Genomic DNA, 15,260 nt, shown 5'->3' with positions numbered 1-15,260 from the left:
AAGACCTTGGCAATTTGACGTGGATGCCCAGCAGCAGGGAAGGGTTTTGGGATAGTCGGAAGATAACATTTCGACCCTTACAAGAAGTTGAAAATTCAACTCATTCCAAGGATAAGCCGACCCTCCTATCCATTAGATCAGAATTTATAGAAGTTAAGGAGGCCCGAGACATCATAGCATTGGTGACCAAGGGAACTCCAGACTCCATCTCACAAGAAGTTCCCAAGATAATGCAACCGATGTTAGAAGAATTCCAAGACATCATGCCTAAAGAGATGCCCGAAAAAACTGCCGCCCCTGAGAGATATCCAGCACTATATTGACTTAGTGCTAGGAGCAAGTCTCCCAAACTTGCCACATTATCGAATGAGCCCAAAGGAAAATGCTATTTTGCAAGAGCAGCTAAAGGGGTTAATTCGGAAGGGACACTTGCGAGAGAGTATGAGTCCATGAGAAGTACCAACCCTACTTGTACCGAAGAAAGATGGGAGTTGGTGATTGTGCATGGATAGTCGGGAAATAAACAAGATCACAGTCAAGTATCGGTTTCCTATTCCCCAAATAGGTGACATGTTTAATATGCTATCTAGGGCTAAGATTTTTTCGAATATTGACTTGAGGAGTGGATATCACCAAATCCGTATACGGCCAGGAGATGAATGGAAACTGCGTTCAAGACTAAAGAGGGGCTTTACGAATGGATGGTGATGCCTTTCAGTCTTTTGAATGCACCAAGCACTTTCATGCGACTGATGAATCAGGTACTAAAGCCTTTTATCGAAAAATTTGCTATTGTCTATTTTGATGATATTCTTATCTGTAGTCGCAACCCGATGAATTACATGGATCACGTGAGGAAAGTGTTTGAGGTCCTCTGCAAAAATAAGCAGTTTCAACTTAAAGAAGTGTAGTTTCAGCGTGGCCAAGGGGTTTTTTTGAAGTTTAGGAGTTAGATCTACAGTGTTGGGGACCTCTTCACCGTGCAAGCTCCCCTCCGGTGACTTTTCCAACAAATTCCGCGACTTCCGACAGTTTTTCCGGCTGGTTCAGCGCCACGCCGACAACAGTACCGCCACGAGCCGACGCCGGCGCGCAGGGGATCATGCGCCACAGACTGTAGTTTTTTTCTTTTTCTTTTGTATTTGGGGTTTGATTTGTATTTTGGGTTTGCTTTTCAGATGTAATTCGGGCTTTTTTGTATTTTTGGGTTTGTATTTCTGTTGGGTTTGAGTGCTTTTGGGCAAATTTGGGTGAATGTTGGGGGGTTTTTTTGGTTTTTTGGGCTTTGGGTTTCTTGTGGTTTTGGGTGTTGTGGGTGTTGTATGCGGGTTTTAGGATTGGTCCTTATGGGTTTGGTTGGGTTTTTCTTTTTATGGGTTAGCTTTGGCTGTTCCTGTGTATACTCACAGTGTACTTAGGGGCGCCTTACGCTTATATATAAAGTTTTCTTACTTATCAAAAAAAAAGAAGGGTAGTTTCGTAATGGTTCAATTACTCTTCCTCGGATTTGTAGTCGGTGCCAATGGAATCTAAGTGGATGAAGAGAAGGTGAGAGCAATCCGAAAATGACCTACGCCCAAGTCAATGGGAGAAGTAAGAAGTTTCCATGGGTTAGCAACTTTCTATAGAAGGTTTGTTCGGAATTTCAATAGTATTGTTATTGTAGCACCAATCACCAAGTGTATGAAGAAAGGAAATATGTTTGAAGTTGTTTGAAGTTGAGTGTGATGTGATGCATCAATCGTTGGGATTGGAGCTGTGTTATCTCAAGAAGGGAAGCCTCACATGTACTTGCCTTACCCGACTTTGAGAAGCTGTTTGAACTTGAGTGTGATACATCAATCATAGGATTGGAGCTGTGTTATCTCAAGAAGGGAAGCATGTGGAATTTTAGTGAAAAGCTCGGAGAAGCACGACAGAAGTGGTCAACATATGAGTTGACGCTTTATGCTGCCTTAAGAGCCCTCAAGGTGTGGAAGCACTACCTGATCCAACGTAAGTTTGTCCTCTATATTGACTATCAAGCATTAAAGTTCATCAATAGTCAAAAGAATCTAAATTGGAGGCATGCTCAGTGGGTTTCTTACATCCAACGGTTCACTCTTTCTCTCAAGCATAAGTTGGGAAAACTGAATCGTGTAGCTAACGCTTTGAGCTGCTGAGCTACCCTGCTGATCACCATGAAAGTTGAAGTGACTGGATTCAAGTGCCTAAAGGAGTTATATGAGAAAGATGAAGATTTTGGTGAAACATGGAAGAGTTGCAAGATGGGGCAACAATTCCCAAGATACGTATTCAAGAGGGGTATTTATTTCGTGGCAATCTGTTGTGCATTCAAAGGAGTTCCTTACAGGAACAAATAATCTAAGAATTACATGCTGGAGGTTTGGGTGGTCAACTGGGAAGAGACACGACTATTGCTCTGGTAGAGGAGCGGTATTACTAGCCGCAACTGAAAAAAGAAGTAGGTAATTTTGTCCAACGATGCCAGACTTGTCAGCTCACCAAGGGGCAAACCCAAAATACGAGATTATGCATGCCTCTACCAATACCGGAAGCATCGTGGGAAGATGTATCCATGGATTTTGTATTGGATATCCCGAGAACCCATCGAAGAGCAGATTCTATAATGGTAACTGTGGATAGATTTTTCAAAATGGCTCACTTTGTTGCTTGCAAAAAAACATTTGATGTTGTTCAAGTGGCCAGTTTATTCTTTCGAGAGGTAGTTCAATTGCATGGATTCCCAAAATCTATCACTTCTGACCGAGACACCAAGTTCTTGTCTCACTTTTGGCGAACATTGTGGAGGCGGTTTGACACAGCATTGAACTTCAGTAGCACGAGCCATCCGCAGACGGACTGGCAGACAAAAGTTGTTAATCGAACTCTAAGTAATTTACTTCGATGTATTGCAGGTGACAAACCGAAGTAGTGGAACCAAGCTTTAGCTCAGGCTGAGTTTGCCTACAACACCATAGTGAATCGATCTACTAGGAAGGCACCGTTCGAAGTCGTCTATGGGAGAACTCCGAGACTTGCAATAGATCTTGCAGCTTTACCTAAGTTATCGGGAGCAAGTGTGGTAGCGGAGCATTTAGTAAAGCGGGTGAAAGCTACTCAAGAGGGAGTTCGTCAGCATCTAGAAGAATCCTATGCTAAGTACAAGACAGCAATGACAAGGATTGGCGATCAAAGATTTTTCGAGAAGGAGATCTTGTGATGGTGCATTTACGCAAGGCATGACTGCCGACTGGTGTTTCGGGAAAGTTGAGGAATAAGAAGTACAGTCCATGCAAAATACTTAAAAATATTAACAATAATGCATATGTCATTAATCTTCCGGAGGACTTGGCAATATCTTCAACATTCAACATGGCAGACATTTTTTAATATTTTCCACCAGAGGATTCGGCATTTAACTTGAAGACGAGTTCTTTTCAAGAAGGGGAGACTGATGCAGGACATGCGCTCCCCACTAAAAATAAATAAATAAATAGTTTTTATTTTATTTTTTTAATAATCTTTTCCTTTTTTAGGATTAACTATTACTACTAGGAGTGAGTTTACTATTAGGGAAAATTTCACCATTAGTCCATGTTGTTTGCCTAAATTACAAATTGCTCCCTGTCGTATCAAAATTAATCCAGTGATCCCTATGGTTGACCTAATTTACAAATCGCTCCCTAATATCAAATTCCGTTAAAATTTTTGACATATTCTGTTAGGCGCCACGTCAGCATCAATAAGATGGCAACACATGTCACTCTACGCGCCAACCAACAGCCACCCCTTTCATTTTCCCAAATTTTAAAAAAAAAATAATAATAATTGTTTAAGTTTTATTTATTTATATTTTTAATATATTTATACTTTTTTATTAAGAGTGACACGTGTTGCCATCTTATTGGTGCTGACGTGGCGCCTAACAGAATCTGTCAAAATTTTTAACAGAATTTGACTTCAAGGAGCAATTTATATATTAGGCCAACCACAGGAAAATTTTGATTCAATCCATTGAATTGTTATCAAATTAGAGAATTCTCTCTCAAATATTCTGCGGAGTTTTATCTTTCTTTTAGCCTGCGGGCTTGTTTTTATCTTTTTTGGTAGAAGACGAAGACATTTCTCCTTACAAAATCAAAGACGCTGATCTTTGATTAGTTATCTTAGTCTTCCACTACGTCATTTGCTAAATCCGATACAACATTTTTCAAAAACACTTCTTTCGTAACAAATATCATTTTACTGAAATCATGAAAATCGCTTTGCTAAAAATCACTCCTTAAACAATTAACACTCTACTAAAGACATTGAAAAAAAAATATCATTTGACTAAACATTTCATTCGTAAACGCCTTTCCATGAAAATGTTTCATAAACATAGCTTTCATAATCACCTTTCGTAAACATAACTTTCATATACATACTTTCGAAAACATCATCATCTCTATTACTATACTATATATATTCCTTTCATAAACTCTTATCATTTCATGGAAAACATTTCTAGTTGCTATGTGATATGTTTCATATCTCTACTTTCTTTCTTTCTTTCTTTCTTTCTTTTTTATAAGTAATTTTTTGTCCTCAAGGTTTTTCTTTCCTTTCTTTATAATACATATCATATCATCACTCTGATTAACCCCTAGAGTCAAGGTTGTGCGTCTTGTACTATCCCTTACGGCATAGGACCAACTCCGTACAACCCCTCTCTTCGGAGCCCTATTGGTGTGATCTTGTACTACCCTTTACGACATAAGATTCCAGACCACCATATGAGGCCACACCTCCATGCAGGGGCAGAGTTACATGGTTTGGGCCCCAAAAGCCACCATGTTTTCCCAAAAAAAAAAAATGCTCAGAATCCTTTGAAAATCAAAATTTTACCCCCCAAATTTTTTTATTTTTTTTTTTAAACCCCCCCCCCCCCCCCCCCCCCCCAAAAAAAAAAAAAAAAAAATTCGAAATGCTAGTTTTGCCCCTACCTTCATGTAACCTCCTTCAATGTGTTTGCACAGCCTCCTATTCTAATACATATCATACCACGTGGTACCGGTGTCATCAATCGTTATCACTTATCTTTCCATTTTATTTTCAGAACATTCTACATATAACTTTTTTTTTTATAGGTAAGAATACTTTATTAAAGAAAGCGTAAGGCGCCTCTAAATACACAGGAAGTATACATAGAAACAACCAAAGCTAACCTGCTAAAACCCAATAGAACCAACAAAACCCGAACCCCTCGAAAACAAAGAAAAACCCCAGAACAAACTACAGAAGAAACCAACTAAGAACAAAAAAAACCCACCACCCACCCACCAAAGCACACAAACCTACTTCATGTGTGCCTTGCCTTTCCTACTCCTAAAAGGAACTTTAGCATCACCATAATCGATTGAGCTATGCAAATTTAGTAGCTCCCTTTTTCCTTTAGACTTTTGGCGTGCCATCATTTTCTCCCGCTGAAAATCTTCTTCCATGGCTTCCCTAATTGCCAAGGCCTCCTCCCCTAAAGCCCCTTCCAATGCCCAATCCAATGGCGATCCATCCCAAAAGTCATCTTCCTCCTTCTCCCAATCTACAATCTCTCCGTTGTGATCAAAACCGAAGAATCCAGTTCTTTCAACAGAGCAAGGGGAGAAGCAGCCACTTGAAGGAGAGGAAGGTCGTACCACCCCGACCTTCTTGACCTCCCGCAGCATAACGGGAGGGACAGGAACACTCGGGGGAAGATTAAGAAAACCCTTCCCATTCTACATATAACCGCATAGGCCTTTCATTTCATTTATACATACTACTTAGAAATCTTACTTATAATATCCTTTTCTATAAGAACATAGCAAAATAATCATTTAAAACATAGCATGCATTCATCTTGAAATCAACAATTGTAAACTCAATCCACAAAACACTCTTCATACATAAAGCATTTCATCATTCATAATACTAAAAGTGACCTCGTTTTCCTTTTTTTTTTTGAAAAACATTTCATAACACTGCATAAAATGCCCCAATTCGACAGATAAAAAAATGCTAGAACAAACATAGCTTGCTTACCTCGAGCGCTTACAATTTTATTTTGCTTTGAGGCCTTCCACCACTTGGGTTCTGATGCCTAAATACATTATGGACTTCCTTTATTAACATGACTTAGAGAAGTTTAGAAACAACCCGTGAAGAAGGAATAAGCGATCTAATCGTAGACCACCCTTGCTCCATTTTATTCCACTCTTTGAAAAGAATCCTAATCGGGGAGTGAAATAGAACATAAAACTGTAAGCTCCGAAGCACTGCTTATAGACCCGAACTCAGGTGATCTAGCCATGACCAAGATGAAGGCAACCCTAAAAAACCTTCTGCGATATCTTAAAGCAAGAAGGCAAAAAACTTCAATTTTGAGATCGCAACCCATCACGACCTTTGCTCCAGTTGTTAAATTTGTCACTGTTCGTTGTCTTTTAGCCATTGCCAAAATCAAACACTAGCCATTTTCTAAAAGGGAATATTTACTATTTGAACCATATCCTGAAATAAGAAGTCCAATGGGGCAATACTTAAAACCACAATCCATTAAAAAAAACCCAGATATTGAGATCGACTAAAACAAGGCGATAGTCAAAAGGAATTACTAAATAACTTCGTAGAATTGATATAACTGCCATGGAATCATTCATCAAAACTCTGGCCTTGTTTGACAACGCTTTTTACATGGAGTTTTTAATTTTTTGGTTGAAAAAATGTTCTGATGTGACACAAAGGTGAAAGTAGTTTTGAGTTTTGTTAAGTGTTTTGTGTTTGAAGGTGTTTGTTAATACTTCTACTTATTTGCTAGAAAGCAAAAAACTCTCCCGAAAAGCATTGTCAAACGAGGCCTTCAATTTTCCCTTTTTGGCAAAAAGTCCATTACACCCTAATTAACCACGTGTTGCCGAAACCCCCAGATTTCTGATCAGGAAAACCAATCACTTTTAAACTCATAATAGTTGTATCACGAGATAATATATATACAGCCAACTTTTAGTTAAGGTAGCTCCAAACAACTATTCTAAACACATTAATTTTAGGAGAGGTGTTAGAACCAAGAACAAAACTTTTCTTGATACTTAATAAATCATGGGTTCTAAACCATATATTCATAGCTTGAACTTAAACCAAACTATATTGCTCGAAAGTCCTCAATATTCCGCACCAGCACTCAATCAACTAACAAGGCCCAACAATATTCTAAATGTTCCATAATGCTTATATTTAAATTTTTATCTCCACATCTTGTGTTTTAATATCAACTATAACCCACATGTAACTTTGACTTATACCATAACACTCAAACAACCACTTCAAAACATTTTGTCGTTAATGCCGCACATATTGAAATAACGCACGTTGGTGTATAAAATAGCAGAACGCCTTCAAGCAATATATTAGACGAACGTATATAATTTCCCAACATCTTGCTAATGGTGAGCACATCCAACTAACCAACTTTATATATACTGAAAGAGGACCCAACAATTTCTCAGCTCCATAATGGTGAATCTGAAGAAATCTTGTACTTCAGTTATAGGAATAACATAGATAGGATATTTTGGTCCAGGAATCATTCTTTTGTTTACTTCGACTTGTTAATATAGGCATTTAAAGAAAGTCCTACTAAAACTCATATTTATCCTTTTGTATGTTTCGTAGTTATCAATGCAATTGTTTTCACTCATGAGAAGAGCAATTTTCTTAATAAAGCAACAAGGTTGTAAGGTACAGAAGCTGAAACTACCCCAGCACAAGGTCGATATACTTTACTAGACAATTAGTTCTAACAGGAGGTATAAAGGCTACATGTTATCCTCTCAATTGTAAGGTCAGCAACATCTTAAAGATTTTCTAAATTTTTTTCTATACAATATCTTTCATGTATGACAACAGCCGAGTAAGCCTTGCAATTATACACGTCACTCTTACCTTGATAAATGGAACAGGAAGATCCATATTTCTTATCTGTCACACTGTACTACTGTCTCCTTCACAAACCACACGGTCATGCACACACTGCACACTTTCTTTTCCTTTGTTTAGTCTCACGGACACAGCACCTCTCTCTCTCTTTCCTACTCTTTTCACGCAACCCCCCCCCCCCTCCCAAATCTTTCTCTTTTTCTATTTTCTTTCTCTTTGTTTTTCATTCTCACAGCACACGTCTATTCAATTGCAAACTCCTGTTGGATGAGAACTTCATGCTGTCTCGTGAAGAGTATAAGTAAAGACAACTGCAACAGTTACTTTGTTTACCTCTTGGTCATTAATTTCCGTTGTTCCTCATTTCACAATTGTTGTTTCAGTGACTACCTACCGCTTCTTTTTTCTTTCAGCAAAAACAGCAACATCACTTACATTTTCCTTAATGTTTCTTCTCTTCTCTTTCAGCAACTTCTCTCTCCGCACTCTTCTCACACAAAATCACCCAACTCCTCACTAAATAGCTTCCAATTCCACAAATCAAAGCCAAAACAACTACCCAATTCCAAGTCTCAGCTCAAGAGTCAAACCTCAAAAACAATGCCATGAAAACAACTCACAAAAAACATCTTCAATCAATATTTTTTTCTTCTCTCATCCAAACTAGAATCCAACTCAACAACAATCTAAAGAGGACGTTTGGCCTCCCATCAAACACGGAGGACAGTCCCCATGAGCTCCTCTCACTGAGCTTGAACTGACACATCACAGACAGACCCAGTAACCCCAAAACCCAAACTACCCCATTCCCTCGAGCACCCATCCAGGTCACTCCCATTTCTACAACCTGTGTGCACCCTTGCCCCAGGACCCACCAGTTCCTCCATTCCAGTCTAAGCCCCCAAACTCCATAACAATCTCAAAATTAATTATTTACATTAAAGTGAAAGACTAGAATATGAGTAATGGCTTATAGTTCCACTCACTTGAAGCCAATCAGCAACTGCTGCCACATTCGGCATGGTAGCACTCATACCAACAATTTGCATACCATGAGCAGGGTCAGCCTTACCACTGCTTGTACCTGAACTTTCCCCACTGCTGGACTCTGAATTGCCTTCACCAGCTGCATAACGAAGCTTTGTCAACATAAGTTCCAAAAGATAACCCCTCCTCGGATCACCAACCTGTTAATGAATATAAGCATGAGAAATTACCATGTAACTCAATCAAAGAGCACAAGCACCTAAAACAGAAAAGGCTTTTGGAAGAGAAAATAAAGTAAAACATGCAACAGATCTTAAAAAATAAATAAATAAATAAATTGTTAATTAGAAACCCCTCACAAGATCTGACTAAAATACCATGTGTAGTTCATCTATCACAATAATTCCAATTTCAGACAGGCGACCCTCTTCAAGCAATCTGTTTATCAAAGAGTTTGCCTTCTCTATTGTGCAGACAGCGACAGAAGTATCTTTGGGAAGTGTTCCACCACCTTGGTTTCCATAATAACTACGAACATGCTTACCAAGTGGTTCAAGAAGAACCTCCAGATGTTCTGCCTGCACCCATTAGGACAGAGACAAGAAATACATACAAAATATATATTAAGAAACCCGTAATTAAGCTCTGCGTAATTCAAATTCAATAGAAACAAAACAAAACAAAACGAAACACCTTTTCTGTACAGATTGATACATAAGGAAGTACAAGTAGTGCCATTTTTCCAGTTGATATGACCCGCCGCAACATTAAAATTTCAGCAACAAAACTTTTACCAGCACTGTGGCAGAGGAAGTGATGTTAAGCAACACATACATCCTCAGTAAACCAAAAATAGAAATTTAAAATAAAAACAAAGACAAAACAAAACAAAAGCTTGTAATAAGAGCATAAATTTATGGTAGAATTGGATTTTAAAAAAAAAAAAAAAAAACTAGCAATCGGAAGTGAAATGTATATTTGAATCAAAAACAAAATTGTAATTATAACAGAAACAAAAGTAACATAAACACTCTCAAATGCATTAAGAAATAATATGTATATCTAAACGAAATAAAAATAATGGCTAGAAGCTTTAAATTGCTCATTGGCCTAATCAAGAACACAGCAAAGAGAGAATCACTAATGATTTCTACATTAAAAAAAAAAAAAAAAAAAAAAAAAAAAAAAAAAAAAAAACTCTCTTGGCTAGCTTTGTTTTCTCCATATCTAATTACGTGGACCATACAAGGAGTTACATTTATATTGATTTATTGACATAGGTTTGGAGAACTATAGGAATAAGAGAGGATTGTATGACAGAAAATTTAAGATGAATTCCAAATACACGGGAAAATACCTTGTAGATGCACAATATACTAGATTTCTTCTCTGCAAGACACCATCCATCTGAAGGCACTCAACCTGAAAAATGGAAAAGTATGTAGGTTATACTTTAAACCTAGGAAGAAGGGATACAGGTACCTGCTTTTAATCCAATATGATACAAATACATCAGTACGGTCATTACTGGAAAAGTAGGCTATATAAACCAGGGATACTGCAAATATGAAATACATAGGCTAGGTTTGTTAACAACTTTGTTTTCACTTCTCCGGTCAAAAACATTAACAGACAACCAAAAACGCAAAACACTCCTCAAAACACAAAAATTGTTTTCACTTTTATGTCACATCTTAACACTTTTCAAACCAAAAACAAAAAATGCCCTCAAAACACATTAAAAACCTACCCATACTATGTCTTAATTTATATGCGGTATTTTGAAATAGTATGATTTTTTTAAAAAGGATAAAGGGTAAGGGGTGCAACCAAAGATTGAAACTCTCTACCTTAGTGTAACCATAATGGCACCTTACCCGTTGGAGCACCTGTTAGGAGGGGCCTAGACAGGCTTGTAAACAGGAATTCACAGGCACTCCCTCAAGATGGTTTGAGTCATAGCCTGACCTCAACCCTATCAAAGGCTTAGTGGTAGAAAACAACTTGAAGAAGTAAGAATTTCCACTTATAGAAAGCGGGCATGTTTTTTGGTAAATTCCAAAAAGGAAAGCAAGATATGTAAACTGGGACAAAAGGAGTAGTTCATTTTGTTCTATTGTTAAATGATCTATAGGTGCAACTTATAATAGTTTTTTTTTTTTTATAAGTAATAAGATTTTATTAAAAAGCGTAAGGCGCCCCTAAGTACACCAGGAGTATACATAGGAACCACCAAAGCCAACCCACAAAAGGAAAAACTCAAACAAACCCACAAAGAACAACCCTAAAACCCGAAACCCACAAAGAGCACCCATAACACCCAAAGCCCAACATACAAAAGAAGCCCCCAACAAACACCCAAACCTGCTCCGAAAGCAGCCCAACCCAACAAACCCCCAAAACCCACAAGAAAACCCGAACAATCCTCCCAAAAAAACCCACAACCCAAAATACATATGAAAATCAAACCCAAAATACAAAGTAAACCCGAAATACAAGAATACAAACCAAACCCAAAATACAAAGAAAAGCCAAAGCTACAGGGAAAAAAAAAAAAAAAAAAGAGGCGCGTGGACCACGAGCACCAGAGGGACACCGGCGTGTGGAGACACGCGCCACCGGAACGGCGCGAAAACAGTCGGAAGGACCACCGGAAGAATAGTAAACCCTAAACTTATAATAGTTTAACCACACAAGCATTCTTAAGTCAAAAACTAGCGTACACCTAGGTCATAAATCCTTCCTATGTTTTCAAGTACAATTGCAGCCCCTATTTAATATAAGAGGTAATTTTTTGATAAGTAATATAAGAGGTAATTGCTGTATCATAACATTAAAGGTCCATCTAATAAGTGTCAAAAGTATCCAAAAAAGTATCAGATACTCATCCAAATTTAAATTTTAAATTTTAAATATCATATACATACTGGGGAGTATCAAAGAAGTGTCTATATCCGATAAGCATAAAGATGAGCTCCCATATAGAAGTACCCATGCTACATAGCTTTAAACTTACAACGTGATGATAAAGCACATAAATTGTAAAATCAATTGGAAAGCACAAAAAGAGATGCAACAATAAGAGACAAATATTTGCTCAGGGCAAAAGAAAAAACTAATCATATGTCATGTCCACGTTGACCACCGCAGCAACCATTTAAAACCACAAATAATTTCATATCAATTGCAAAATCATTTCATTTAATAGCAATCGGAGCCATGGCTTCGTCAAAAGATTAAAGTTACCTGCCAAGGATACAATTTCAAAATTCCTCTCTTTCTATAGATACTGCATATTTCAGATGGAAGCCAACGGTTTAGATCTAAACGATCTTCAAGCAGCACAAAACTTGAAGGAGTACTTGCTTCATCAGATTCCCGTTTAAGAATTGAATTCTTGATTTCATTAACTGGTGAATTAGCTGTCATGCAATCAGTTTCTGGACACAATATACCCACTTTCGCCTTAGTTACTGCAAGACCAGAAGTCATCCCCTGTACCTCATGTATCTCTTCATCTGTCTGAGCTTTCCCACATTGAATTAATATATTACTAGTTTCTAGCCCTATGTGATCTACAGCACCACATTCAGATTCCTCACCACCTCTAAGAGTAGCACATTCTGAACCATCAACAGCGCGACGAGGTGGGGTACTTTCATCCAGATTTTTGTCCTCACACAAGAAGTCAAAATGCTTAACAGGAAGCAGGGATACTTCTTTGTCCAGATCTTTTGTATGCTTCACAAGTGACCCCAAAGAAGCACTTAGTTCCATATGCCGGGCTCTGTTCTCACCCTCATCCAATGTTTCCTTTGACTTGTTATGACCGACTCCATTTCTGAAATTGCACGAATTCATGATATGAAATTGGGTCTTCACAATATTAGTTTCTTCAGTAGCCCGAGCAGAAAAGTTAACCACTGGAACACACAAACCATCAGCAAGTTGAATTGCTTCATTCCAAAAAGCTTCTCCTGGTGAAAATATGGAGCTTCCATGCCTTGACATGGGGGTTTCACAAACGCATGCTTTAACGGTTGAAGAACTCGGTGTGCAGAATTCTGCCATATTTACAGATGATTTAGGAGTATTACCGCATTTTTTCAAGCATGGTTGAAGCTCAATAGGACTATTACCATCAGTAACCTGCTCATGGAAAACAATAATGATCATAAATATTAGATTATGTGAACCATCAAAATCTGATTACAAGATTCATAACTGAGTTGTTTAAACTTGACCTTACCTCCCTAGAGGAGCTGAAAACAGATACCACGGCTTTATCAATAAAACCAGACTGCATGTCCTCTGGATTCTTCTTATTTGAGCAAGTGACTTCACCTTCTAAATGTGACTGGTTAGTATTGCAATGGATTTTCTTGCATGCTTTATCCTTCCTGTCTAGCGACGAGGGGCTACGATGTCTCTTTTGGTCATTCACTTTTAGCTCTGACTGTGAATTTGTACTTGATTGAAAGTCACTGCAAATGTTGGAGCATCAGAAATGTAAATAACAGAAAACAAAAAATAAAAAATCAAGGAACAGCACCACAACTTCTAGTTCATCCTAAATGCCACTAGTGGGAAGAAAAATTCTAAAAAAAGTAGGCAAAAAAATGCTATGCCAGATATCGATAAATGATGCACACAAAAAATGGTTCCCAAAATTCACAGCGCAGTACCTACAATATAAAGACAAAAGTTCAGCAGCAAACTTTTTGAGCTCTGGGTTATCAACACCCTGTGTAGACGTTGAGCAACCCTTTGCTCCTCCTACTGCAACAGCACCCACAGCAGATAATCCCAAAGATGTTTCCTTCTGAACCGCTTCAACTGCTTCAAAAGTTTGAGAGTTCAATTGTTCTGGAAACAAGGGCCGCTTAAATTCATCTTTGGAAGAATTATTAATCTCCAATGCCAACTTCCTTTTAACTGCATCTTGCCCAGAATCACCAGCTGAATATGAGGGCTTAACCGAATGCTTATCATCCTGTGAAGTCACCAAGCAATTGTCCAGAGTACCTTTGGCACTTGGAGACCCTTCCACGGTAGTTTTTCCAACAATTTTGCTTCTCTCAGACTTGAAACCAGGTGATATGGGCTTCCTTTTCTTCGAAACAAAGAACTGTACACCGTAACACCAACCATAAAATTGGGCAGCAACCCACAAATTACGTTAAACCGGGTATAACCTCAATAACGTAATTTATAGTTAAGCAAATAATTTAGAGCAAACCCAATTTGAAAGCCAGAAACTTTGTTCTAATTTTATTCTTCCCACGAAGTACTACGCCGCGTTTGGTAACAGAGAAACTAGGAAAACAAAAAGGAACACCGTTTGGTTACTAAGAAAGTGTGGAAAAGAAAAGGAAGAAAGAGAAGCATTCACAATTAAATCACACCATATTCGTTTCTTTCTCACACAGTCTTCTCAGCAACCAGACAGAGTCACAACCTTTCCGTTTTTATCCAATTTATTTATGCAACCATTTAATTCGAAAACAACCTATTCTTCTCTCGCTTGTCTTCAACTACTAATTAAACCCAAAAAAAAAAAAAAAAAAGTACGATATGGCACAGAATGTGCATCAAGACGAACGTTGATGCTTCTAGGGTTTTGAAATAGTGAGATCGGGTCAGAAATGGACCTTATCGATGCGCGTCCGTGGCGAACCAGACGCCATGATCAGCAACGGAGAGCTTCGGAGCGGTCCGCAGAATCCTAGCTATCTCTTTGCTGCGTGCTCTCGGACTCGGAGTCTAATAAACGACGTCGCCGAGCCAATTTGAATTCTCATGCGCAAGCGCCAAGTCGACCCGGATGCACAGAGAAAAAGCGTATTTTCTTGAGGCGGTCTCACCTGGAGATTGAAAATTTTGACAATTTTTGAATGTTACCCTTCTCCTTTCTTTATTTTCTTGATGCCCACAATGAATTAAGCTTTTAGATTTTTATCTAAAAAATATTTTCATCCCCTTCTCTGAATCAAATGTTGGGTAAAGCACCGTAAATAAAATGCAGAAATCTTTTATGATTTTCTATCTCACTCTCTTTTTCTCTCTCTTTCTCTCTCTTTCATCAAAGAACAAATATATATTTGAAAATAAAATAAAGAAATAATATAAAAATAATATAAATAAATAATCAGATATAAAATACATTTGAAAAGTCATTAACTAAAAATAGAAAAGATGGCTTTTTTGTTAGCTATTTTGTATAAAAATATAAAGAATCCATCGTTAATGCTCTTAAGGTCCGTTTAGGTTTGCAATTTCAAAAAATACGATTTTAAAATTACGATTTTAAAATAAGC

The 15,260-nt window shown here is 37.9% G+C and overlaps 1 protein-coding gene across 4 annotated transcripts in view; it reads right to left on the bottom strand.

Moving 5' to 3' along the window:
• Positions 1–14,980, bottom strand: part of LOC133870681 (helicase and polymerase-containing protein TEBICHI) — a 39,273-nt gene extending 24,293 nt beyond the window's left edge. For 2 of the 4 annotated variants that reach the window (XR_009900762.1, XM_062307857.1), the window contains exons 1-8: positions 14,595–14,972; positions 13,629–14,071; positions 13,193–13,427; positions 12,190–13,092; positions 10,301–10,365; positions 9,637–9,742; positions 9,321–9,521; positions 8,943–9,143 (exon numbers count right to left, since the gene is read on the bottom strand). Coding sequence is in view for 2 of the 4 variants with exons in the window: in XM_062307857.1 (XP_062163841.1) it covers positions 8,943–9,143; positions 9,321–9,521; positions 9,637–9,742; positions 10,301–10,365; positions 12,190–13,092; positions 13,193–13,427; positions 13,629–14,071; positions 14,595–14,630 (2,190 nt within the window). In the remaining 2 variants the exon portion in view is untranslated. Of the gene's footprint in view, positions 1–8,942; positions 9,144–9,320; positions 9,522–9,636; positions 9,743–10,300; positions 10,366–12,189; positions 13,093–13,192; positions 13,428–13,628; positions 14,072–14,594 lie in introns of all 4 variants that reach the window. The other 2 variants (XR_009900761.1, XM_062307858.1) reach the window with 2 other exon arrangements.
• Between the last annotated feature and the right edge of the window lie 280 nt (positions 14,981–15,260).

This window comes from Alnus glutinosa, chromosome 6 (assembly GCF_958979055.1).
Source record: "Alnus glutinosa chromosome 6, dhAlnGlut1.1, whole genome shotgun sequence".
Taxonomy (NCBI): Eukaryota; Viridiplantae; Streptophyta; class Magnoliopsida; order Fagales; family Betulaceae; genus Alnus; species Alnus glutinosa.
The sequence above is the reverse complement of the archived record's forward strand: the minus strand, read 5'-3'. Positions and strand labels throughout refer to the sequence as shown.